Source organism: Heterocephalus glaber, unplaced genomic scaffold, assembly GCF_053883595.1.
Source record: "Heterocephalus glaber isolate CG9 unplaced genomic scaffold, H.glaber_assembly_v1.0 deba00001429, whole genome shotgun sequence".
In the NCBI taxonomy this organism is placed as follows: Eukaryota; Metazoa; Chordata; class Mammalia; order Rodentia; family Bathyergidae; genus Heterocephalus; species Heterocephalus glaber.
The window spans coordinates 23237741-23260399 of record NW_028258294.1 but is presented as its reverse complement, the minus strand read 5'-3'; the positions used below and the strand labels follow the sequence as shown (position 1 = coordinate 23260399).

Sequence of the window (22659 nt, the reverse complement as noted above, 5' to 3'; positions counted from 1 at the left end):
TTTATTTATTTCAGGTAGCAGTTCTTTAAAGATGAAGAAAACCAGGGCACAGAGATTGCATGGCTTATCCTGGGTCACGTGGCTTTCCATAGTAAATGGAAGAGCTGGGATATGAATTTTAGCTCTGAAGTCCTTACGTGTGACCACTATGGTAGGGTTTTCTATGGTATCATCCTCAAATCACCCACTGCCCAGGTGATTGTTAGAAATGCAGAGTCCTGGACCTCACCTCAGATCTGCCAAGTCTGAATCTTTATGGGTGAAAAATGTTTTTTTTGGTTGTTGTTTTTGTCATTCAGTTGACTCTTATGACACTATAGAACCATTATGCTATGCTATTATATAAGCATTATCATTTTTTAATATCCATTAGCCTAGAAAGATGGCCAGGATGAATAAATCATCCTTATCCTTGGAATATTGGAGTACCTGAAATTTTGAATTGCTCTGTATGTTTTTGTCTTTGCTCTCAGGTTGTTATGGATTTTAAGCACCCAGATGGTATTACAGTACAAGTTATGTTGCCTCGTCGGAGTTTGCTAGTCATGACAGGAGAATCTAGATATCTTTGGACCCATGGGTATGTACTGAAATGACCTTGATGACTGGGTAACTTTTACTTTGTGAGACCTTTCATTCTTCTGTGTCTGAGCCACTAGAATCATGTCCTGTGCCTGCACATTGAAACATCTGGGTTCAACCCTCCAAGGGGCATCTTCAACTTTTCTTTTCAGTTTTTATTTTCAAACTTAAAGCAAAGTTGCAAGGATAGTAGAGTGAACTCCCTTTGCCTTTCACCTAGATTTATCAATTGTGAACATTTTGCCACATCTTATATCTCGCTCACATGTGTTATCATTATTAGTTTTGCTGAATCACTTGAGAGTTAGAAGCACATACCATAATCCTTTACCTTTACATGCTTCATTGAGTATTTCCTAAGAGCAAGAATGTTATCTGTATCAGTGTTTGACAAACCATGGCTTGTGAAGCAAATTTAGTCCTTACCCTGTTGTTGTACAGCACTTAAGCTGAGAGTAGATTTTATATTTTTAAAGGACTATAAAACAAAATAAAAACAATGAAGAGTAGTTGACTTTATATGCCCTTCAGTGCCTAAAATATTTATTATCTGCTCCTTTACAGAAAAGATTGGCTTACTCTTGTTCTATAAAACCATAGTACAACTTTCAAATTCAAGACACTCAACATTGATAAAATATTCTCATACAATCCATATTCAGATTTTGCTAGTTGTGTAGCACAATACTCTGCAGTAAACTTTCTTCGATTCAGGATTTAGTCCGTGATCCTGCATTATCTTTAGTTGTTAATTCCGTTTAGTCTTTTATTTGAAATACTTTGTCTTTCATGACATTGATTCTTTTGAAGAGACCAGTTGCATTGTAGAATGTTCCTTAATTTGAGTTTCTTTGATTTAATGTAAAGCTAAAGAAATGGGCTATTTGCTTTTGTTAGGACTGCCTTCTGAGGAGAGAGCATTAAACTACTAAAATTTATATATTTTCACTTAAAATATTGCTAAATTCTGTATTTATAAGTTCTGTTCTGGTTAGAGATTTTAGCTGGCGAATTTTTAATAAAATGTCAAGAAAATGAACATGTAAATAAATTTGTGACCTGTCTTCAATGTGAGCCATAAAAAAGATGGCCTGATTTTGTGTACTGGGGCTTACATTTATTTGATTTTTTAAAATTCATGGCTAGTAAAATATTTGTACTTAAAATAAGTAATATAAGTGATCATAATGATGTGACCCATTGACCTCATGTATTTATTTAAGCTTTTTAAGAATATTGATATTACAGCAAATATAAAATAAAGAATTACTTTTCATATATTATGAAATATTTTAATGTATTCTTGGTAGTGGTATAAGTTCTAAAAACATCATTTTTTTCATTTTTTTAAGGAAACATCATTATGATCATATTATTATTCTCTTGTGAAAAGCATATTGCCCTATTTCTGGAAGGTTGGAGTATAGATATTAATTAATTATTTATCTATTTATTTTTTTGAAACAGAGTCTCTTTGTAGCTCAGCCTAGTCTTGAATGTATGATCAGCCTATCTCAGCCTCTTGAGTGCTAGTATTACAGACATGGATCACCATGTTGAATTGGATTATTGATAATATTTATTTAGGAATTGTTGCTCTAGAATCAAAATTCTTTCTAATATTTTGAGGGGAAAAAAATCCTATTATTTCAGAAGGCTTCCATTAAGACCCATTGCCTGTAATGTGACTGAGAGACTGTGAGAGCATGAGTGAGTGTGGGGGAGGGGGCATTCAGAAAAGAAAGATGGAAAAGAGGGCCAGGAAGGAAGCAGAGACAAGGAGAGAAAGAGACAGACACTAAACAAACACTGAGATAGTTATCAGATGTTTGGTGAAAGGGAGAATTGATTCAAAAAGGCATATTTATACATTTTAAAAAGTATTTGAATTACAGGAAGTAAACCTTGATAAAAACTTTTTGATTTCTCACCTGAAAGAAAAGCACTACAAAAAACTGTACAGGGACATGGATTTGAAAAGGCTAATATTGCCCTTTATTATTAAATACCTTAATCTAACTTTAATTTGATCAAATTCAAGTTTACTCTTCCAGCAACTGTCCTCTTAATCAAAATTGGTGAGCTGGTAGCGCATGGGTGAATTTAACAGATATGCTCTGTTTGGCTTGTGTAGTGGTTGTCCACATTGGTGGCAGGTTTTTTTTTTTAATTGCCTCATTTAAAGAAAAAGTCATGAGTTTTCACTCAAAACTGAATTGTCATCTTCTTTTGAAAATTGAGAACATCTGGCAACATTGGGCCATAATATTGCTTGGCAGCAGTGATCAAGACTGAATTCAGTGACATTCTGTAGATGGGGCCTGCTTCTCCAGTTCCATACAGTTCCTATCCTTTTCTATTCCTCCCTGATAAATGGTTGAGTATCTGTTATTACTTATCAGTGCGCATGCACAATTGCTTTTATCTTATAACAATTAAATGCAAATTAGTATTTCTTGAACTCATGTGTATATTGCAAGAAGGAAATGGAAGCTACATTGAGTGAGAATATATGTTTCCAGAAAATGGAAGAGAATACTTCACTTTTTTGAAGTGAAGACTGTTTCTATGTGTTTGCTAGACAATCTGCTTGCTTCACTTACTTATTGTGAGCATATGTAAACTCTGCCTTTAAATTGTTTTTGGAGCATTTTCTTTGTGCCAGCATTATTCCAAAGGCTTTCACATACATTCACTCATTTAATTCATGCAACGACAGTGGAAAGTTTATTCTATTGTTTTTCCTCGATATTTTAAAGGAGATTGAAGCATAAAGAAATGAAGTAACTTGTACAAAGCCACAAAGCCAGGCAGTCTGCCTGTGCCCTGTGCTCTCAGCCATGTTAAAGCTGCACTTGTCTGCCCCCTTGCTATGAGCATCTGCTGTGTCTAGCTTTCACACCTTTGTCACCCCTCAGTGCGGTATGTTTTCTTGTCCTTTCACTCTGTTTTTCAGATACACTCAACTTTTAATTTCTTCATAATTTTGTGATGATTTTTGTGACTGTATTAGCTTGAAATAATTTATCCATTAACTCTTAAAGACTGTTATCATCTTCTACTGACTTGAGATGTCGCTCCTATTATATTGAATTATTATTTAAATCTATAAAACTGTTACTTTTTTAGTATTTTCTCAATATATCTTTAATATTTTTGGCTACTAGAGTAACAATAATATAAATTCAGGTAATGACTACTTGTTTTGACGTCTTTAAAAATGCCTCTGGTACAAGCTCTTGAAAAGAGCCATTCTACTAACTTGTTTTGAAGTAGGCATTACTCTTGACACCAAAGCATGTGAAAGACATTACAATCAAAGCAAATTACAGACCACTTCTCTCATGACAGACAAGAAAATCCTTAACAAGCTTTCAGTGATACAAACAGACCACTGTGGCAAAGGCACCAAAGGTTCACCACCACTGATATAGAATAATCAAAAGTACTAAAAGAGAAAAACAATGTTGGAGGCTTTTATTTTCTACCATATTTTTAAGAGTTACTATAACAGGTCAAGAGAAAATACTGTTGGTGTTCAGACAGACAAATAGATCAGTGGGACAGATCAGAGTCCAGAAATAGATTTACACATAGAAGGTCAGATGATTTTTGACTACAATGCCAATATTATGAAACGTGGAAAGGAAATTTTTTGACAGGTGCTGAATAGCCTTGGAAATAAAATGAACTTTGATCTACCTCATACTTGTCACAAAAATTAATTTGAGGTAAATCATAGATTTAAATATAAAAGTAAAAACTGTAAAATGTCTAGAAGCGAATACAAGAGAATATCTTCAAAACCTGGGGATAGCTAGTTTTTAAAGATTTCAGAACATTACTGTAAAAAATAATTAGACCTCATCAAAATTGAAAACTGTTCATTGAAAGATACAATTAAGAAAATGAAAAGGCACTCATAAATGGGGAGAAAATATTATATATATATATATAAAATATGATGCCTTGGTTCATGAATACTTCTGTTCGCGAACAATTTGGTTGAAAAACAGAAGCATTTGGCAAAATTTTGCTTCCGTTCACAAACTCTGCATCAGATGAGGAACATAACCATGGCCATCTTCCCTAGAATAGTTGATGAATTAAGTTGAACCGAGATAGACAGACAGACAGATATATCACCAATGAGCACATGAGATGATGTGCAACATCATTAGTCATCAGAGAAATGTGAGTTAAAGACTTAATTTTATGCCACTTGACTTTCGATTAAATAAGTAAAAAACTCATACAATGTCAAATGTTGATGAGAATGTCAAGTAGCCTGGACTTCTCTTTTGTTGGTGATTGGAATGTAAAATTGTATAACCACTTTGGGAAATGGCAATTTCTTACCCTATGACCCATTAAGCTCACTCTTAGGTATTTATCTGAAAATAACTAAAATATATGTGTATAACAGTGTTGCAGAAACCTTATTTGTAATAGTCCCAAACTGGAAGCACCAAAAAAGTATTGACGAGAGGTTTTGGATGAATTCTCTTATGTTCATACAATGAAATATTACTTAATAATAAAAGACAACAAACTACTGATACTAACTACAACATTGATGAATCTCAAAATCATTATGTTAATATAACTACATGGACAAAGATAAATGCAAAATCATACTAACTTTATGAAATTCAGCAACAGGAAAAACCACTGATAGAAATCAGAACAGTGATTTCTTCAAGATGAGAAAGGATTGAAGGGGGCACAAGGGAATTTTCTTGAGTGATTGAAATGTTCTTTTTTTTTCTTAAGGCAGCAAAAACTATTTTTAGTATTATTTTATTGGTACATTTTAGGCGTACAATGTAATGACATTCATCATTGGAAATTTGCACCTTTACATAATCTCTCTTGGTTCTTATTTTCCCCCCTTCCCCTGCCCTCCCTTCAACCCCTCCATCCCTCCCTATTTACAAAGACTTTGTTTCCATCTTTTCATTTTCTCATATTAATTCCATTCCCTTCTTTCCTTTCCCTTACCCCTCCTATTTCCCCTTCCCCTTTGCCCCCTTTCTTCCTATTTCACAATATCTATTATACCTTTTAGTCCTTATTTACACTTTCAGTTTCTCACACTAGAGAAACTATTCAGTGTTTACACGTGTGTCCTTTTTATTTCACTTAAGAGTATCACCTCCATGTGCATTCATTTAGCTATGTGACTCTAATTTCTCATTTTTTATGGCTGAGTAGTACTCCATTTTATTTTTAAAAAACCCACATTTTCTTTATCCAGTCTTCAGTTGATGGGGAATTGGGTTGCTTCCAAGTTTTAGATACTACAAATTGTGCTGCTATGAACATGGATGCACATATAACACTGTGGTATGATTCTTTTAATTCTTTGGGGAAGATACCCAGCAGGGGCATAGCTGTGTCAAATGGGACTTCCAGTCCTAGTTCTTTGAGGTATCTCCATACTGATTTCCATAGTGGTTGCTCCAGTCTACACTCCCACCAGCAGTGGAACAGGGTTCCACTTTCCCCACAGCCCCACTAGCATTTGTTATTGGTTGATTTCATGATAGCAGCCATTCTCTCTGGAGTGAGGTGGAATCTCAGTGTTGTTTTCATTTGCATCCCTCGAATGACCAGTGATGTTGAACATTTTTTCATGTATTTATTTGCTATTTCTACTTCTTTGTCTGAGAAATGTCTGTTCATCTCAGATGCCCAGTTTTGGATTGGGTCTTTAAATTTGGGAGGTCTGATCTTTTTAAGATCTTTATAGATTCGAGATAGTAGACCTTTGTCTGAGGAAGAGCAGGTGAAGATTTTTTCCCACATTGTGGGTTGTCTCTTCACACTGCTGGTGGTTTCTCTTGCTGTGCAGAAGCTTTTTAATAAGAAGAGATCCCACTTGTTGATTGTTTGTGCTGGTTCATGGGCAACTGAGGTTTTGTTCATAAAATCTTTTCCTACACCAATGTCTTCAAGAGTTCTATCTAACCTGTGTTCCAACTGGTTCAGAATTTCTATTTTAATATTTAGATCTTTCATCCATTTTGATTTTAGTTTAGTGCATGGTGAGAGATATAGGTCTAGTTTTAATCTTTGACAAATTGAAACCCAGTTTTTCCAGCACCATTTATTAAAGAGGCTATCTTTCCTCCAGTGAGGGTGTTTGGCTCCTTTATCGAAGATGACATGGTTGAGTGTGTCTGGAGTTGTTTCTGCATCTCCTAATCTGTTCCACTGGTCCTCAAGCCTGCTTCATTGCCAGTACCATGCTGTTTTTATCACAGTAGCTTTGTAGTATAGTTTCAGGTTGGGGATTGGGATACCCCCTGCCATGTCTCTATTACCTAGAATTGCTTTTGCTATTCTGGGTCTCTTCTTGTTCCAAATGAATTTGTGGATTGTTTTCTCAAGGTCTGTGAAATATGCTACTGGGATTTCAATTGGGATTGCATTGAATCTATATAGCAGTTTTGAAAGTATGGCCATTTTCACTATGTTGATCCTTCCTACCCAGAAGCAGGGGATGTCTGTCCATTTTCTGATATCATCTTCAATCTCTTTTCAGAGTGCTATAGTTTTCAGAGAAGAGGTCTTTGATTTCTTTCGTTAGGTTGATTCCTAGGTATTTCACTTTTTTGGATGCTATTGTGAATGGAATTGTTTGCCCTATTTCTGTCTCAGTCAGTCTGCTGTTCATGTAGAGGAAAGCTATTGGTTTTTGTGTGTTGACTTTGTATCCAGCTACTCTACTGAATTTGGTTAAGTCTAGAAGACTTTTGGTGGAGTTCTGTGGGTCTTTGATATAAAGTATCATGTCATCTGCAAATAATGACAATTTGACTTCCTCATTTCCTCTCTTTATTCCTTTTATATCTTTCTCTTGTCTAATTGCTGTGGCTAATGTTTCCAAAACTATATTGAACAAGAGTGGTGATAGTGGACATCCTTGTCTTGTTCCTGATTTTAGTGTGAAAGATTTCAGTTTTTGATTATTTAGTATGATATTGGCTGTTGGTTTTTCATAGATGGCTTCTATCAGTTTGAGGTAGAGACCATCTCTTCCAATTTTTTGTAGGGTTTTTATCATAAATGCGTGTTGGATTTTGTCATGCTTTCTCTGCATCTATTGAGATGATCATATGGTTTTTGTCCTTGACTCTATTGGTATAGTTTTTTACATTGATAGAGTTACGTATGTGGAACCATCCCTGCATCCCTGGGATGAATCCCACTTGGTCAGGGTATATGATCTTGTTGATGATCTTCTGCATTCTATTTGCCAATATCTTATTAAGGAATTTTGCATTTATGTTCATTAGTGAGATTGCCCTATAGTTCTCTTTTTCTGTTGGGTCTTTCTCTACTTTGGGGATCAAAGTGATGCTTGCTTCCAGGAATGAATTTGGGAGTATTGCTTCCCTTTCAACTTCATTGAAGAGTTTAAACAGTAGTGGCAGTAGTTCCTCTCTGAATGTCTTGTAGAATTTAGCAGTGAAGCCATCAGGAACCAGGCTTCTATTAGTTGGTAAGTTTTTAATTATGTTTTCAATTTCATTGGTTGATATTGGGTTGTTTAGAATTTTTAGGTCTTCTTTGTTCAACTTTGGCAATTCATATGTATCTAGGAATCTGTCCATTTCTTCTGTGTTTTCCACCTTATTGGCGTATAGGTTCTGGAAGTAGGTATTGATGATCCTCTGGATTTCTGCTGGGTCTGTTGTAATTGCACCCTTTTCATTTGTAATTGCATGGATTTGGGCCTTTTCTTTCCTTTTTCTGATAAGATTGGCTAAGGGTGTGTCAATTTTGTTTATTCTTTCAAAGAACCAACTCTTGGCTTCATTAAGTTTTTGTATCGTTCTCTTCGTCACCATTGAAGTGATTTCTCCTCTGATCTTTATAATTTCCTCCCTTGTATGAGCTTTGGGTTTGTCTTGCTCTTCTTTTTCTAGAAGCTTGAGGTTCAGCATGAGGTTGTTTAACTGGGCTCTCTCTGTTTGGTTATTCAGAAGTGTGTTGTTCAATTTCCATGTGTTTATGAAATTTTTATGGTTTCTTTTGATATGAGTGTCCAATTTCATTGCACTATGGTGCGATAATATACAAGGGATAACTTCAATTCCTTTGCACTTACTTAAACATGTTCTATGAGCGAGTATGTGGTATATTTTGGAGAGTGACCCTTGTGCAGCTGAAAAGAATGTGTATTCTGATTTTGTGGGGTGGAACGGTCTGTAAACATCTGTTAATTTGTTCAAGAGTTCGATTGAGTTCTATTATTTCATTACTTATATTTTGTCTAGTTGATCTATCTATTTGTGACAGTAGGGTATTGAGGTCTCTCACTACTATTGTATTAATCCATATATGACTTTTCATGCCTGTTAGTATTTGTATTATATAGTTGGGCACAGTAGCGTTTGCTGCATGTATATTTAAGATTGTCATCTCTTCCTGTTGGATTGTTCCCTTTACGAGGATGTAGTATCCTTCTTTGTCTCTCTTAATCATTGTTGGTTTGAAATCCACTTGATCTGCAAAGAGGATAGCTACTCCTGCTTTTTTTCAGGTTCCCGTTTCATGGAGTATTGTTTTCCACCCTTTAACTTTCAGTCTATGAGTTTCATTTTGAATTCAGTGTTTCATGTATGCAGCATATTGTTGGATCTTGCTTCTTGACCCATTCTGCCAGTCTATTTCTTTTGATTGGTGAATTGAGACCATTAACATTGATGGTTATAACTGACACATATTGACTTATCATTGTCATTTCTTTTTCTTTTTGTTGGATTCTCCCCCTTTACATTTAATTTCTTGTTGTGACCTATGGATTCATTCTGCTGTGTGTCCTGGGGTTGTAATCCTCATTGTCTTTTCCTAGGATATTGTCTAAAATTTTTTGGAGTGTGGGTATGGTTTTCATGAAGTTCTAAGGTGCTCTTTGTCATAAAAGTATCTTATTTATCCATCCATTTTGAAGGATAGTTTTGCAGGGTACATCAATCTGGGTTGGAGGCTATTTTCTTTAGGGCTTGCAATATATCACTCCAAGCTCTTCTTGCCTTGAGGATTTGCGTTGAGAAGTCTGCTGTGATTCTGATGGTTTTTCCTTTATATGTGATTTGTTTCTTTTCCCTAACTGCTTGTAGAACATGGTTCTTCTGTTGAGCTTCTTGAATCTTAACAATTACATGACTATGTGTAGAGCCTTTTTGATCAAGGCTATTTGGAGTCCTATATGCCTCACTTATCTGTATGTCAAGTTCTTTTCCCCTTCTTGGGAAGTTTTCTGCCATCACTTCTGTGAATAGTTTTTTTTTTTTTTTGGTACCAGGGATCAAACTCAGGACCTTGTGCTTGCTAGGCAGGCGCCAGAACCACTGAGCTAAATCCTCAGCTCTTCTGTGAACAGTTTTTTTTTTTTTTTTTTTTTTTTTTCGTACTGGGGATAGAACTCTGGTCCTTGTGCTTGCGAAGCAGGCAGCACTGAGCTAAAACCCTGGCCCTGTGAACAGTTTTTTTATTTCATCTGGACTCTCTCCTGTTTCTTTGTTGACTCCAATCAGTCTTATGTTATTCTTCTTTGCATTGTCCAGCAGCTGGATTGATTTCTCGTGGTCCCTTACAATTTTGAAGGAATTTTTCTTTTCTTAGTCAGTCATTGCAATCTTATGTTCTGTATCTGAAAGTCTGTCCTCACATTGGCTCATTCTGCTTTGTAGACTTTCAGTGGAGTTTTTAATCTCCTGGAAATCTGTTTGCATCTGTTTTATTGATTCCATTTGTTTCCTATGTTGGGATTCCATTATTTTCCTCAGCTCCTCTCTAGATTTTTTAATCATGTCTTGTGCTATGAGCACAATCTCTGCTGTTATCTGAGAAATTATTTCTGATTTCCCTTTTTCCAGATCCTCTTTTATTGCCAGTTGAGGGAGTCTAGTTGGTTGAGTATCAGAGTGTTCCATCTCATTTCCCTTTGGGGTTGCTGTAGGTGATCTGGAAGTCTGGTTTTGAGACTTGTTTATGTGTCTTCTCATTTCGATGGGTGTGGGGGGGTTGGGGAGGAGGTGTGGAGGTGTATGCTCTTGACGCCCGTGTGGCTTACCATCTCTGCGCTGGGAGCAGTTATACGGTGGCCCAGAACCCCCTACCTCTGCTCTAGGACCGGTGGCCCGGTGGCCCGGAAGCCCCTTCCTCTGTGCTAGGAGCAGTAGTATGGCAGCCTTGAAGCCCCTTCCTCTGCTCTGGGAGTGGTGGTGTGGCAGCCTGGAAACCCCTACCTGTGTGCTGGGAGTGGTGGTACAGCAGTCCGGAATCCCCTACATTTGGGCTGGGAGCGGTGCAACGATGGGCTGGAAGCCCCTTCCTCTGAGCTGGGAGCAGTAGTACGGTGGCCTAGAAACCCCTTCCTCTGTGCTGGGAACAGTGGTACAGTGGCCCGGAAGCCCCTTCCTCTTTGCTGGGAGCGGTGATATGGTGCCCTGGAAGCCCATTCCTCTGCCCTGGGAGCAGTGGTGCCGTGACCTGGAAGCCCCTTCCTCTGTGCTGGGAATGGTGGTACAGCGGCCCAGAAGCCCCTTCCTCTGCTCTGGGAGCAGTGGTACGGTTGATCAGAAGCCCCTTCCTCTGTACTGGGAGTGGTGGTACAGTGGCCTGGAACCCCCTGCCTCTGCATTGGGGGTGGTGGAACAGCGGCCTGGAAGTCCCTTCTGCACTGGGAGCGGTGGAACGGCGGCCTGGTGGCCCCTTACTGTGCGCTGGGAGTGGTGGTACCATAGCCCAGAAGCCCCTTTCTCTGCACTGGGAGCGGTGGTACGGTGGCCCAGAATCCCCTACCTCTGCGCTGGGGGTGGTGGAACAGTGGCTCAGAAGCCTCTTCCTCTACACCGGGAGTGGTGGAACAGTGGCCCAGAAGCCCCTTCCTCGGTGCTTGGAGTGGTTTGATGGTGGCCCGGAAGCCACTTCCTCTGCACTGGGACTGGTGGTACGGTGCCTGGAAACCCCTTCCTCTGTGCTGGGAGCAGTGGTACGGTGGCCTGGAAGCCCCTTCCTCTGTGGTGGGAGCTGTGGTACAGCAGCCCGGAAGCCCCTTCCTTTGTGCTGGGAGCAGTGGTACAGCGGCCCAGAAACCCCTTTCTCTGTGCTGGGAGTGGTGGTACTGCGGCACCGAAGCCCCTACCTCTGCGCTGGGAGTGGTGGTATGACGGTCTGGAAGCCTGAAGTGTTCTTGATTCTTGTGGTTACAAAGGTGTATACATTTGCCAGAAATCATTGAACTGTACACTTGTATCTATGCATGTCACAGCACGTAAGTTGAACATTAAAAAGAATATTTTTTCCCAATAATTCCTTTTTCCCATTCAGAAATTTGATCTATCTCCTAGAATCCTCTTTAAGTTTTCTTATAGTCAGCAATAATATTTTTTCTTCTTGTTTGATTTTTATTTTACTTAATGTATCTATATTGCATAGTTTAGTATTTGAACCTTTTTGGTTCCATTATCTGTTCTTTCCTGATATTGATATCTTTGCCCTAAAGTAGATTTCACTTTATCCCTTTATTTTCAACCAGTCTCTGTGCTTATATTTCAGGTGTGTCACTTGCAGTCACTATGTAGCTGGTTTTGATTTTTTAAAATCCAGTCCAGCAATCTTTGTTCTTTAATTGGATATTTTAGTCCTTTCATATTTAATTTATTTACTGAAATTGGATTCAAATTTACCACCTGTTTGTTTCCTCTTTGCCCCATCTGTTCTTTTAAGAAATTGTTATTAATTGAATATGTTACTATTTTATTTTCTCCTGGATGGAATAATTTGTTAATTGTATATTCATTTGATATATTATTATTCTGAATATAACTGCTTTAAATACTTCTATTTCTTTACTTTTTCCCAAGAGCCCAAGAATTCAGGGAATCTAATATGTATTTTCAATAAATTCTTCTAGATTTGCTCTATTGCCTTAATATTTTTGAAAAACTTTAAATGTTTTTATAAAATTTGAATGTTATTTTGCCTATTGTTTTTAGAATCACACCCAGAAAATTTGATACTGTTCAAGCATCTGAGGATTACAAAAGTGGGATTATCACCAGTGACATTGGAGATTTAACTTTAAGGAAAAGGGGAATACGAACATCATTTACATTTAGGAAAGTGAGGCACATGCCTTGTACCTGTAGTAAGTATATAATTTCATTTCTTCCATAAAATGGAGTAAACCTAGTATAAAAAAGATCTCATCAGTGTCTAGGAGAGCTTTAACTTCTTTACTGGCATTTTCTATATTCTGCCTTCATTGTACTTTTGATATACTTTTCTGAACCGTCTCCCCTTAGAATTTGTATTCTTTGAAGGCATGTTCTTAGAAGGCAATTTTTTCATCTTGTTTTCTCCAAACTTGATTCTTTAGCATAGTTGGGTGCCAAGAAAACTTTCACTGACGTAATAGTTAACAGTGTTAGAATTGTAGGACAATAACATATCACTTGTACCAAAATAGATTTTGTTGGAAGCTGGTTGCCACATTTCAAAATTACTTTTTATTAATTCCACAGGGAAGTTGGAGATGACAAATTGACATTATAGTAGATGACTCTAGGGCAATAAGCAGTTGTTTATTGTTTAGTCAGTTTTAGTCCCTAGAAGGGACTAAAAGGAACTGCTGAAAAACTTGTCAAGAGGATACTGTTTTGAATTGTGTATATGTAGGAATCAGCCTATGCATTCAAACCTGATCAAGGAGTGACGAGGATGAAAAATAAAGAAACACAGAATCAGGTTAAAATGTGGAGGGCCAGGGGGCTCTTGTCTCGCTCGACAGAGAGCCCCAAATGACTGATGCCCCTAGGCTTTATTCACTCAGATACTGGTACAAGCAGTTAAGAGTTACACAGGATTCATCTGTCTTCCACCCTCCATGGTACTTGTCTGGGCAAACAGTAGGATCTCAGCAGTTTTTACTTTTCCCCTGCAAGCTTGTCAACATGCTTGCATGCCACCTTTCTTCTTAGTGTTCACCAAGGGGGCCAATTAGGCCTCAATCTTCTTATCCGGTCTCCCACGTGTATACAAGTACATCATGCCCTGGATTTCTTGGGCTCACTGAACAGAACATTCTTTCATTTTTAAGTAATATTTTATGATGGCAGTACTAGTAAAATCCTTTTTATATCCTGGAGGTTTCCATTATAGGTGATAACTACCAACAGCTTTTGAATTTAGTCATAATCTGTAGGGAACAGGGAAAGGGGACCTTACTAGAACCTCTGCAGTAAGTCCTAGTCTCCTGTGAGCCACCGCCACACAAGGCAAATTACAGGAAAGGTAGAAAAAAGACTTTGAGAAGAAGCTGAGCTTTGGGTCTGGTCAGTGTTGCTCTGGGCGGCAAAGAGGAAAGCCCCCAGTTTACCGTACATCGGGAGAAACAAGATGTAACAAACAACTTGTGAGAGTTCAGTACATCGGTGTAAACAAGATGTAACAATCAAAGAACAATGAGGAACTGAGTAGATGAAGATTTTGTTCCTCCCAGGATGTCTTCAACTGGTGTAATCTTGTCCTGGAGAATCACAGCATCACCGGATCATTGAGGTCTCAGTTGTGACTGGAGGCCAAACTGGAATTATATCTCGGAATGCCATAGCTGGGCTGTAGGCAGGAGAACTAGGCTAACCAAATGATTTTTCCCTAAAATTGTGTAGCATTGCTCCCGACAATAATCTTAAAAACATTTTGAATTAAAAACCCTTATTGTGCTTCCTAGATGTTACTGTATTAGAAAACTTGAAATCTCAGTATTTGATATCTTCATGGTAATGAATTGTAAAATAAGTTTTTGCTTATTTTGTTGAGTGTCTTAGAGGCCTTAAAATGACATTTTTGGAGACTTTGTTTTGTTTTGTTTTGGTACCAGGGATCAAACTTGGGTCCTTGCACTTGCGCAGCAGGCAGTGAAACCACTGAGCTAAATCCCCGGCCCTAAAATGACATTTTTAAAATGAAGAAATGCTTATTTAGTGTTTGATGAGTGCTTAACACTCCTCATAACCTCATAAAGTATAGAAAAATATACCTTCTGTTTTCTAGGTACTTAAGTCTAGTTGGAAAACTGTTATAGTTTAGATCTAAAATGTCTCCTGGAATTCTCATGTGTATGGAAAGTAATTGGATCATGAGGCACTATACTCAACAGTGGATTCATCCATTGATGAGTTCAGTCACCAGATGTGCTTTTAGGAGGTGGGGCCTGCTTGGATGTGAATCCTCGAGGGCATGACCTGAAAGGGTAGATCTCCCTCCCCTGCTCCTCCCTTTGCTCTTGCTTTTTGGCTGCCATGGGTTGAACATCTTTGCCTCTGCCATGCACGTCTGCCATCCTGTTCCTTCATTGGAGCCAGGTGACAATGGAATTAAACTGTGACCCAAAATAAACCTCTCCTCCTTTAAGTTGTGGGTGTTGGGTATTTTGTTCCAGCAACGAGAAGGTGACTAAGACAAGAGATAAGCTAGTGTTCTTAATGCAAATGTTTCTTAGTTATGGACATTTGTTAAATGTAACAGAAACTCTAAGAAGCTCCAATTGGGTCTTCGGTTTACAGTTTTTATAATTGACGGAAGATTATTTATTGTATACAATATGCTTTTGAAATATGTATACAGTGTGAAATGACTAAATCAGGCTAATTAGCATGTGCATCACAGAGTTAGAATGTGCATCTGTAATTAGCATCACAGAATTTTTTGTAGTGAGAACATTTAAAATCCAATCTCTTAGTGATTTTCAAGAATATAATACATTATTATTAACTATAGTCACCATATATTATAAAAATATATCTTGAACTTATTTTTTGATGTTTTTTTGTTTAGTTTTTGAGACAAGGTCTCGTTATGCAGTTTAGGCTGGCCTTGAACTCACTATACAGCCCAGATTGGCCTTGAACTTGTGGCGATCCTCCTACATCAGCTTCCCAAGTGCTGGGATTACAAGCATACGCCATCATGCCCAGCTAAATTTATTTTTCTAAGTGAAATTTTGTGTCCTTTGACCAGCATCTGCCCAAAACTCTTTCACCTTCATCCTCAGCCTTTGGTAATCACCATTCTTCTCTGTTTCTCTGAGGCAATTTTTTTATAGTATACTTGTAAATGAGATCATGTGGTATTTGTCATTCTGTGCCTGACATATGTCCCTTAGCATATGTCCTCCGGTTCATTCACGCTTTTGCAAGTGACAAGGTTTTCTTCTTTATAAAGAATAAACAGTATTAGGCTGTGTCATATTTAAAAATCCATTTACTTGTTGATGGACGCTCAGACTGTTCATCTTGGCTATTGTGACTAGTGCTGCAATCAACGTGGGAATGGAGATATCTCTTTGCTATATTTATTTCATTTCCTTTGGGTATCTGTTACCCACCAAAGAGATTGCTGGATCATATAGTAGTTCTGTTTTCAGTGTTTTGAGGAACTTTCATGCCATTTTCTATAATGACTGTCTAATTTCACTCCTGCCAACAGAAATGCAAGGTTCTCTTTTCTCCACATCCTTGCTAACTCTTGTTATTTTTTTCCTTTTTGATAATAGCTATTCTAACAGATGTGATGTGATATCTTATAGGTTTAATTTACATTTCTTTGATGATCAGTAAGATTTCCTTTTAAAATTTAAGGTCATCTTTTATATACTTTTGGTCAAAATTTGCAGATTTTTTTAAGTGAAAAGAGTTGCTCCTCCCTTTAGACACCTTTGATGTTTTTAATTTTCAAGACAATAAAATTTTACTAAGATTAATTTAGGATAATTATAATATATATTGTGGTATACTTGTAATTCTAATATAATCAATGTAATATAACTTGTGTATTTCCACATGTATGTTTCAGAGCCCTCAAGCTTTTGAGGCTATCATTTTAAACATCCATTTAAAGTGTTTAGCATTTGCTTTGCCCATTCATGGGGTTAGGCTTTCTCAAGGTTTGACATAATCTAGTTATATTTAAGGAGAATAATTGTATTTTATGTCCAATCTCAAAGCCATGAAAACTGCTGCCAAATTCTTTCCTGTCATGTGATTTCTCCTTATTGCTGCAATCTTGTCTGTGGTTTCTCTTGAAATACTACTTCTTCTTTTATTCCTAGGATGGTACCTGTAACAACATAAATGCCACAGACCTTGGCAGAAGACAAACAAATTATAGCATAGCAGAAAACAGGCAAGAATATACGATTAGTATTAGCTATTATTACAGATAACAAGGAACAACTTAAAAATTAATTTGAGACTTTAAATTAGAAATTTTCTGTGTTATCTCTACTTGGTGGTATTCTCCATTGGGTTTGCTCACTCTGTGGAAGAAGACAACATAGTGTAGTTACTGGGTCCAAATTTTGGCTGTATGATTTAATATCTCTGTCATTTTAGGAATGTTATCTACTTTCTTTGCTGAAGTTTCTTCATCTTCAAAATGGCTGTATTAGTAAAGGCCTTCTAATATTATGGTGAGAATTGAGACAATACATAGAAACTGTTTCAAATAGTATTCAGTAAATGCTTGTGATTATTACCAAAGGACACACTATTTCTACATTTCGTTGTTCTTCTAAGAGTACTAAGGTCCCTGGAGTACATATTCCTTTATTTGTAAAGGAAAAACTATATGTCTTGTTTAGCCACATTTGTCATAGCTAGGCTCTACTTACCAAGATGCTTTCTGGGTCAGAATTTAGCTTAGTGTTGCTGCCCGCTGCCTCGCAAGTGCAAGGTCCTGAGTTCAATCCCTGGTACAAAAAAAAAAAAAAAAAAAAAAAAAGATGCTTTTTGAATAAAAGAACTCTTACTCTCAAGAAGAAATAGGCATCTTCATTCAAGGCAGATGCAGATTACAGTCACAGTTTCCTATAAATGAATGTTTTCCTCCTTTTTATATTATATATATTCCCTTGCATATATACTTGGACTTATTTGAGAAGAACTTTATGTAACTGATAAGTTAGAACTTTTCTATCCTTAGTCACCAAATTTGCATTGATTTTAAGAAAACTTGGTACTTTATGTATCTTTGAATAAAGAAAGAAAGGTTTATATTGCTTTATTTTTTCATTTAGATTACTCTTTGGTCTGTAACAGCCAGAGGAAAGAGACTCCTCCCTCATTTCCAGAGAGTGATAAAGAAGCATCACAGCTGGAGCAAGAATATGTTCATCAAGTTTATGAGGAGATTGCTGGACACTTCAGCAGCACGAGACATACTCCTTGGCCACACATTGTGGCATTTTTGAAGGCTTTGCCAGATGGTTCGATAGTGGCTGATATTGGATGTGGAAATGGAAAGTATCTTGGCATCAATAAGGAGTTTTATATGGCAAGTGAAGTTGCTTGACTTTTGCTTTATTTGCAGTGGTTATTATTATCTTTCTTTCTTATGATACATGCTATTTTTAAAGGCATTACAGAAAAGTTACAACAGATTAAAAGTTAGTGCACACCATCAATTGTAGCTTTTTGTTCACTTTAGATTTTTCTTTCCAATAAGTCTTTTATCAGTAAGCTTTTTAACAGTTATACATAAAACTCTTTACTGATTAGAAAGGTATTTTATAGAAATGAGTTTTTTTGCTTGGATCCTCCTAAGTATGAGAAAATAAAGTGGATCTTTTAATTGGTCTTATAAATAAGGAATTGAGGCTTCAAAGAGTTTATCTTTCCTGATGTTATATAATGAGGAGACATAACTGAAACTTTAACTTCCAAATAAGGTGTTATTTTACTTATAGTAGAAAAAAAAAGTATACTATTTATTGATGTCTTGTTGTCGAGGAAGATAACACTCAGATTGATTATGTGCATTGGTCTCAGAACACATTCAGTTCAAATTTGTTTCCAAGATAAGTATGTACTTAATAGATGGTGTGGATTTTCTTGGTTGGTATACATAGTTGAGACTGCATATAATACTCAATCATACTAGCAGTCTATTTATAGGAATATGTTTATATAGGTTTATTCTGTATGCTTTTGGTCTTATTTTGTTTTTAACCTATATTGACTACCCCAGAAAAAGAAAGAGCATAAAGGAAACTTAACAGTGTCAACTAAGTGCCATGTACCAAGTGCTATGCTTATTTTTCACATGTATAATCTATGAGATTGGTATTACTGTCTCCACTTTACCAATGGGAATACTGAGGCTCAGTCAGGTTATGATGTCCCAAGGTCACATAGTTTCAGGGAAAGTATTACAGCCTCATCCTGGACTCCAGATTCCATACTCTGACAGTCTTCCGAGAGAGACCTTAAAGACTACAGTGACAGAGAGCACCAGCCTATAAATTTAGAGGTTGTAGGAATCATGTCTGTTTTGTTCTACAATTAGTCAGCGTATAGTAGTAGAGACTTACTGAATTTTGCTGAATGGTAAGGAGCAAGCCTGTGAATTTACCTCCAGTGTCTTACATGAAAACTTACATGAAAGCCAAAATGTATAGAGTCTTGTGTTCTGCAACCATGAAGGCTTGTGACAACCTCAAAATAGATGAGTCTGAAATAAGGGTAAAATACTTTAAACCTTACTTTGCTGGTCATATCTAGAACCCAGGACAGGACTTTTTGTTCAGCCCTTGTTTCTAAGGTAACGATTACTAACACTGCATTATACTTTTATGTTTAATGAAATATTCAATCTGCCATTTCAATTGATTCCTTGAGAAGTAGATCTACTTTTTAGATGAGGAAACAGAAGTTCTGAGATTATAAGTAGCTTTCCGAAGTTGTTCAGCTGGTTTTTACTGAAGCCAGGATTCAGATCTAGAGTTTAGTGTCTCCTTTCCTTGCACTTTGTTGCATTTGTCTATTTCTTTGGACTTGAAATTATTATAATCAGCCTGATTTTCCTGTAATTGCATGTTTTCTTAATAGTTTCAAAAGTCTTGTATATTTTTTAAGAAAGAAAAATTATGTAACTATCATTCAGAAAACTTATGAAAGATAATCACCCATAGTCCTATGACCTAGTAAATGAGTATATTGTGATAAATCAGTATATTGTTTTCTTATAAATATATTGTATAGTGGTAAGCATGCATGCAATTTGATAATTCATTTATATCACTTAATATTTTCATTTTGATGACGTTTCTGGATTTTTTAGTATTCTGTCAGGTAGATGTTATTGACCATTTGGTTGTTTTCAGCCTGGAGATGTTGTAAATAACACTGTAGGGCTGGACTATAACTAAGTGGTGTAGTGCTTGCCTAGCATGTTTGAAGCCCTGGGTTTATCCCTTAGTACCACCAATAAGTAGGAAGGAAAGAAGGAAGAATAGATTGAAGGATTGCACACTTAAAATTTTAAGAAGACAGATATGTTAAGGTATTTTTGCTGAAATAAAATAAATTTTTAAAAAATTTAGAATACACTAATAAATATTGTATATGTGTTTTATGTATATTTTTTCCACAACATTATATTGAGAAAAAAATAAAACAAGAAAGAATATGGATTTTTGGAGTGAGAAATGCCCAGTTTTTAAATCTCTGTTCAAAAAAAAAAAATCCCTGTTCTACTACTTTGCTGTTAAACTTTGAGAAAAATACTTAATTTGAGATGAAGTTTCCTTGTCTGTAATATGGTAATAATTCTCCTTAACTCAGAGTACACTATGAGATTGAATACATTAATACAAAGATCTTGCTTTAATGTACAGAGGAATCTCAGGGAAAAAAAGGCTGTTAAAAGTAGTTATTAGCCTGACTGAGCCAGTTTGTACTGTCACCCATGATATAAGAGAAAGTTTTATTATATTACCATCACTGTGATATATTTTAATTTAAAAATATTTTGATAGTTTAATATAAAAAACCTTGTTTGTTTTTTTTTTCCTTTTTGGTACCGGGGATCGAACTCTGGTCCTTGCACTTGCGCGGCAGGCAGTGAAACCACTGAGCTAAATCCCCGGCCCTAGAACCTTGTTTTAATTTGCAACTTTGATTATTAAGTTGAACCTTTTCTAATTGCCTGTACTTCCAGAATTTTTATTGAAGATTAAAAAAAATAGAGTAAAAAAATTTAAAATATAACATATATTTTTATGTCATTGATCTCCATCCAACACACAGTCCTTGTATATGTATAAGTGTTTGTATATAAGCCATTTTCTGTCCTGATAATGAAATTGTGCAGCATTATTAGGGAGACTTTCAAATCCTTAATACTATCTTTAGTGATTGGACTATAGCATGTAGAAGACTCCAGCAGTAGATAAATGAAAGATGAAAGTACTGAGACAGACATGAGTCACCTCCATGTCAATGGAGAATCTATAATGGCACTGGAGTTTTGTTACTAAAATTGCTTGTACTCTTTTTTGTTGGTAAAAAGGAATGCTATATACAAATACCCATAAAAGCCTGACAAGAAGAGAGAAATTTCCCCTTGTATTATTTGGGTGCTGTTCTCCTTGTTCTATTTTATCTGTGGTTCTCAGATAATAACTCCCTTCCTCTGAACAACTATTGAGCCCTTTCTCTGAGAATTTGTTTTATAGCCAGGTTGGATTTCTTCCTGTTGGCTTTTAGTAAGGTTTAGCTTGTTATTAGAATTGGACATACTTGAAACTTCTGATTCTGTGAACTGAATTTAAATGGAACAAAAGGTACCAAACACCAAAATATGATACTTATATCATTATTTGAGTAGTGCTTTTATCTAAATACTATGACTGTTAACTGAGTGGCATAGTATATGGGTGAAAATAAGTAATAGTAGTAAGTCAGGCATAGATCTTAAACAGATAAAGGACGCAATGAATTGGAAATGTTGCCACTGTTGATATTAATAGTCTTTTAGTACTTTTCTTAAAATTTTAAAGAGAAATCACTGTTCTTTACCTCTAGCTTGGTACCTTTTATTCTATGTCAGAAATTAAAGTAGCTCTGGGATAGACTATAGAAGCTGTTTAATACCAATTAAAAATTGGAGTCCCAGCACCCGGAAGGAGGCTCCCCTGCTACCATTCCATGCTCCTAGGGCAGAGAAGGTCCTTTGTACTCCTACATAACTTTTAAATTTCAATATCCAATTCTTCATTTATAGCAAGTATACAGAGACCTGAATTTTTATATATACCTTGTGTTTTCTAATCCTGCTAAATTCAAATACAAGTTCTAGGAGCTCCTAGAGATTTCTTAGTATTTTCTCTGTAGATGATCATTTCATCTACATATAAAGATTTTGCTTCTACCTTGCCAATCCTATCCTAATTGTGTCATTTTATTGCCAGACTATTTTGGTTTGGGCCTAGGTTTCAAAGTTTAATGGACAGTTGAAGAGTAAGCATATCTTCCCTTGTTCCCCACTTTAAGGAGAAAGCATTGTATCTTCTCCATTCATATAAGGCATTCTTGCTGGAAGTATGGAGTACATGTCTTTGATCTGTTGAGAAGGTTCTGTTCTACTTCTAGTCTCCTGATAGCTTTTACCATGAACAACTGTAGAATTTAGTCCAATACTTTTTCTCCACCTAGTGACAGGATCATATGGCTTTTTCCTTTCCTCTGTTTAAATGATGACTTTTGGGGGTGGATCTTTCAACGCTGAACCAACACTGCCATCCCTATAATAAAACCACTTTCTACATCCTGCCAGATCTGACTTCCAATAGTTTGTTTTGTTAAACAAATTTCTATCTATGTTCATACTTTTTTCTTCTATTATCTTTATCCAGTTTTAGGATTAGAACAATGTTAATTTCCTAAAATGAGGGGAGAAGTGTTCCTTTTTTTTTCTGCTTTAATTGTTTGATATAATTTATCAGTTAAAATATTCAACCCTGTTGTTGTCATATAGGTAGGCTTTCAAGCTAGGGATATACTTTCTTTAATAGGTGCTATTCAAATTTTATATTTCCTCCAGAGTTAGTTTCATTAATTTTCTTCCAAGGTACTTCTTAGAAGTTGTCAAATTTATTTCAAAACAGATTTTTGAAATATACTTTCTATATCCTTTTAAATTCTGTAAAATGTGTGGTAATGTCTCCTAGATCTTGATACTTTAATTTAAAAAATGTATAATTGATATTGTGTAATAGGA

At 36.2% G+C, this 22659-nt stretch overlaps 1 protein-coding gene and 1 long non-coding RNA gene across 18 annotated transcripts in view; one reads left to right on the top strand and one right to left on the bottom strand.

Moving 5' to 3' along the window:
- Positions 1–22659, top strand: part of Alkbh8 (alkB homolog 8, tRNA methyltransferase) — a 118292-nt gene that overhangs the window by 70748 nt on the left and 24885 nt on the right. For all 17 annotated transcript variants that reach the window (XR_015451557.1, XM_087212149.1, XM_013076618.3 and 14 more), the window contains 3 exons: positions 474–580; positions 12597–12748; positions 17678–17934. Coding sequence is in view for 16 of the 17 variants with exons in the window: in XM_087212149.1 (XP_087068275.1) it covers positions 474–580; positions 12597–12748; positions 17678–17934 (516 nt within the window). In the remaining variant the exon portion in view is untranslated. The remainder of the gene's footprint in view (positions 1–473; positions 581–12596; positions 12749–17677; positions 17935–22659) is intronic.
- The window catches only part of LOC110344294 (uncharacterized), a 34028-nt gene continuing 24110 nt past the window's right edge, over positions 12742–22659 (bottom strand). Inside the window, exons 3-4 of the long non-coding RNA XR_002386778.2 lie at positions 17273–17350; positions 12742–16744 (exon numbers count right to left, since the gene is read on the bottom strand). This is a non-coding gene — a long non-coding RNA (uncharacterized LOC110344294). The remainder of the gene's footprint in view (positions 16745–17272; positions 17351–22659) is intronic.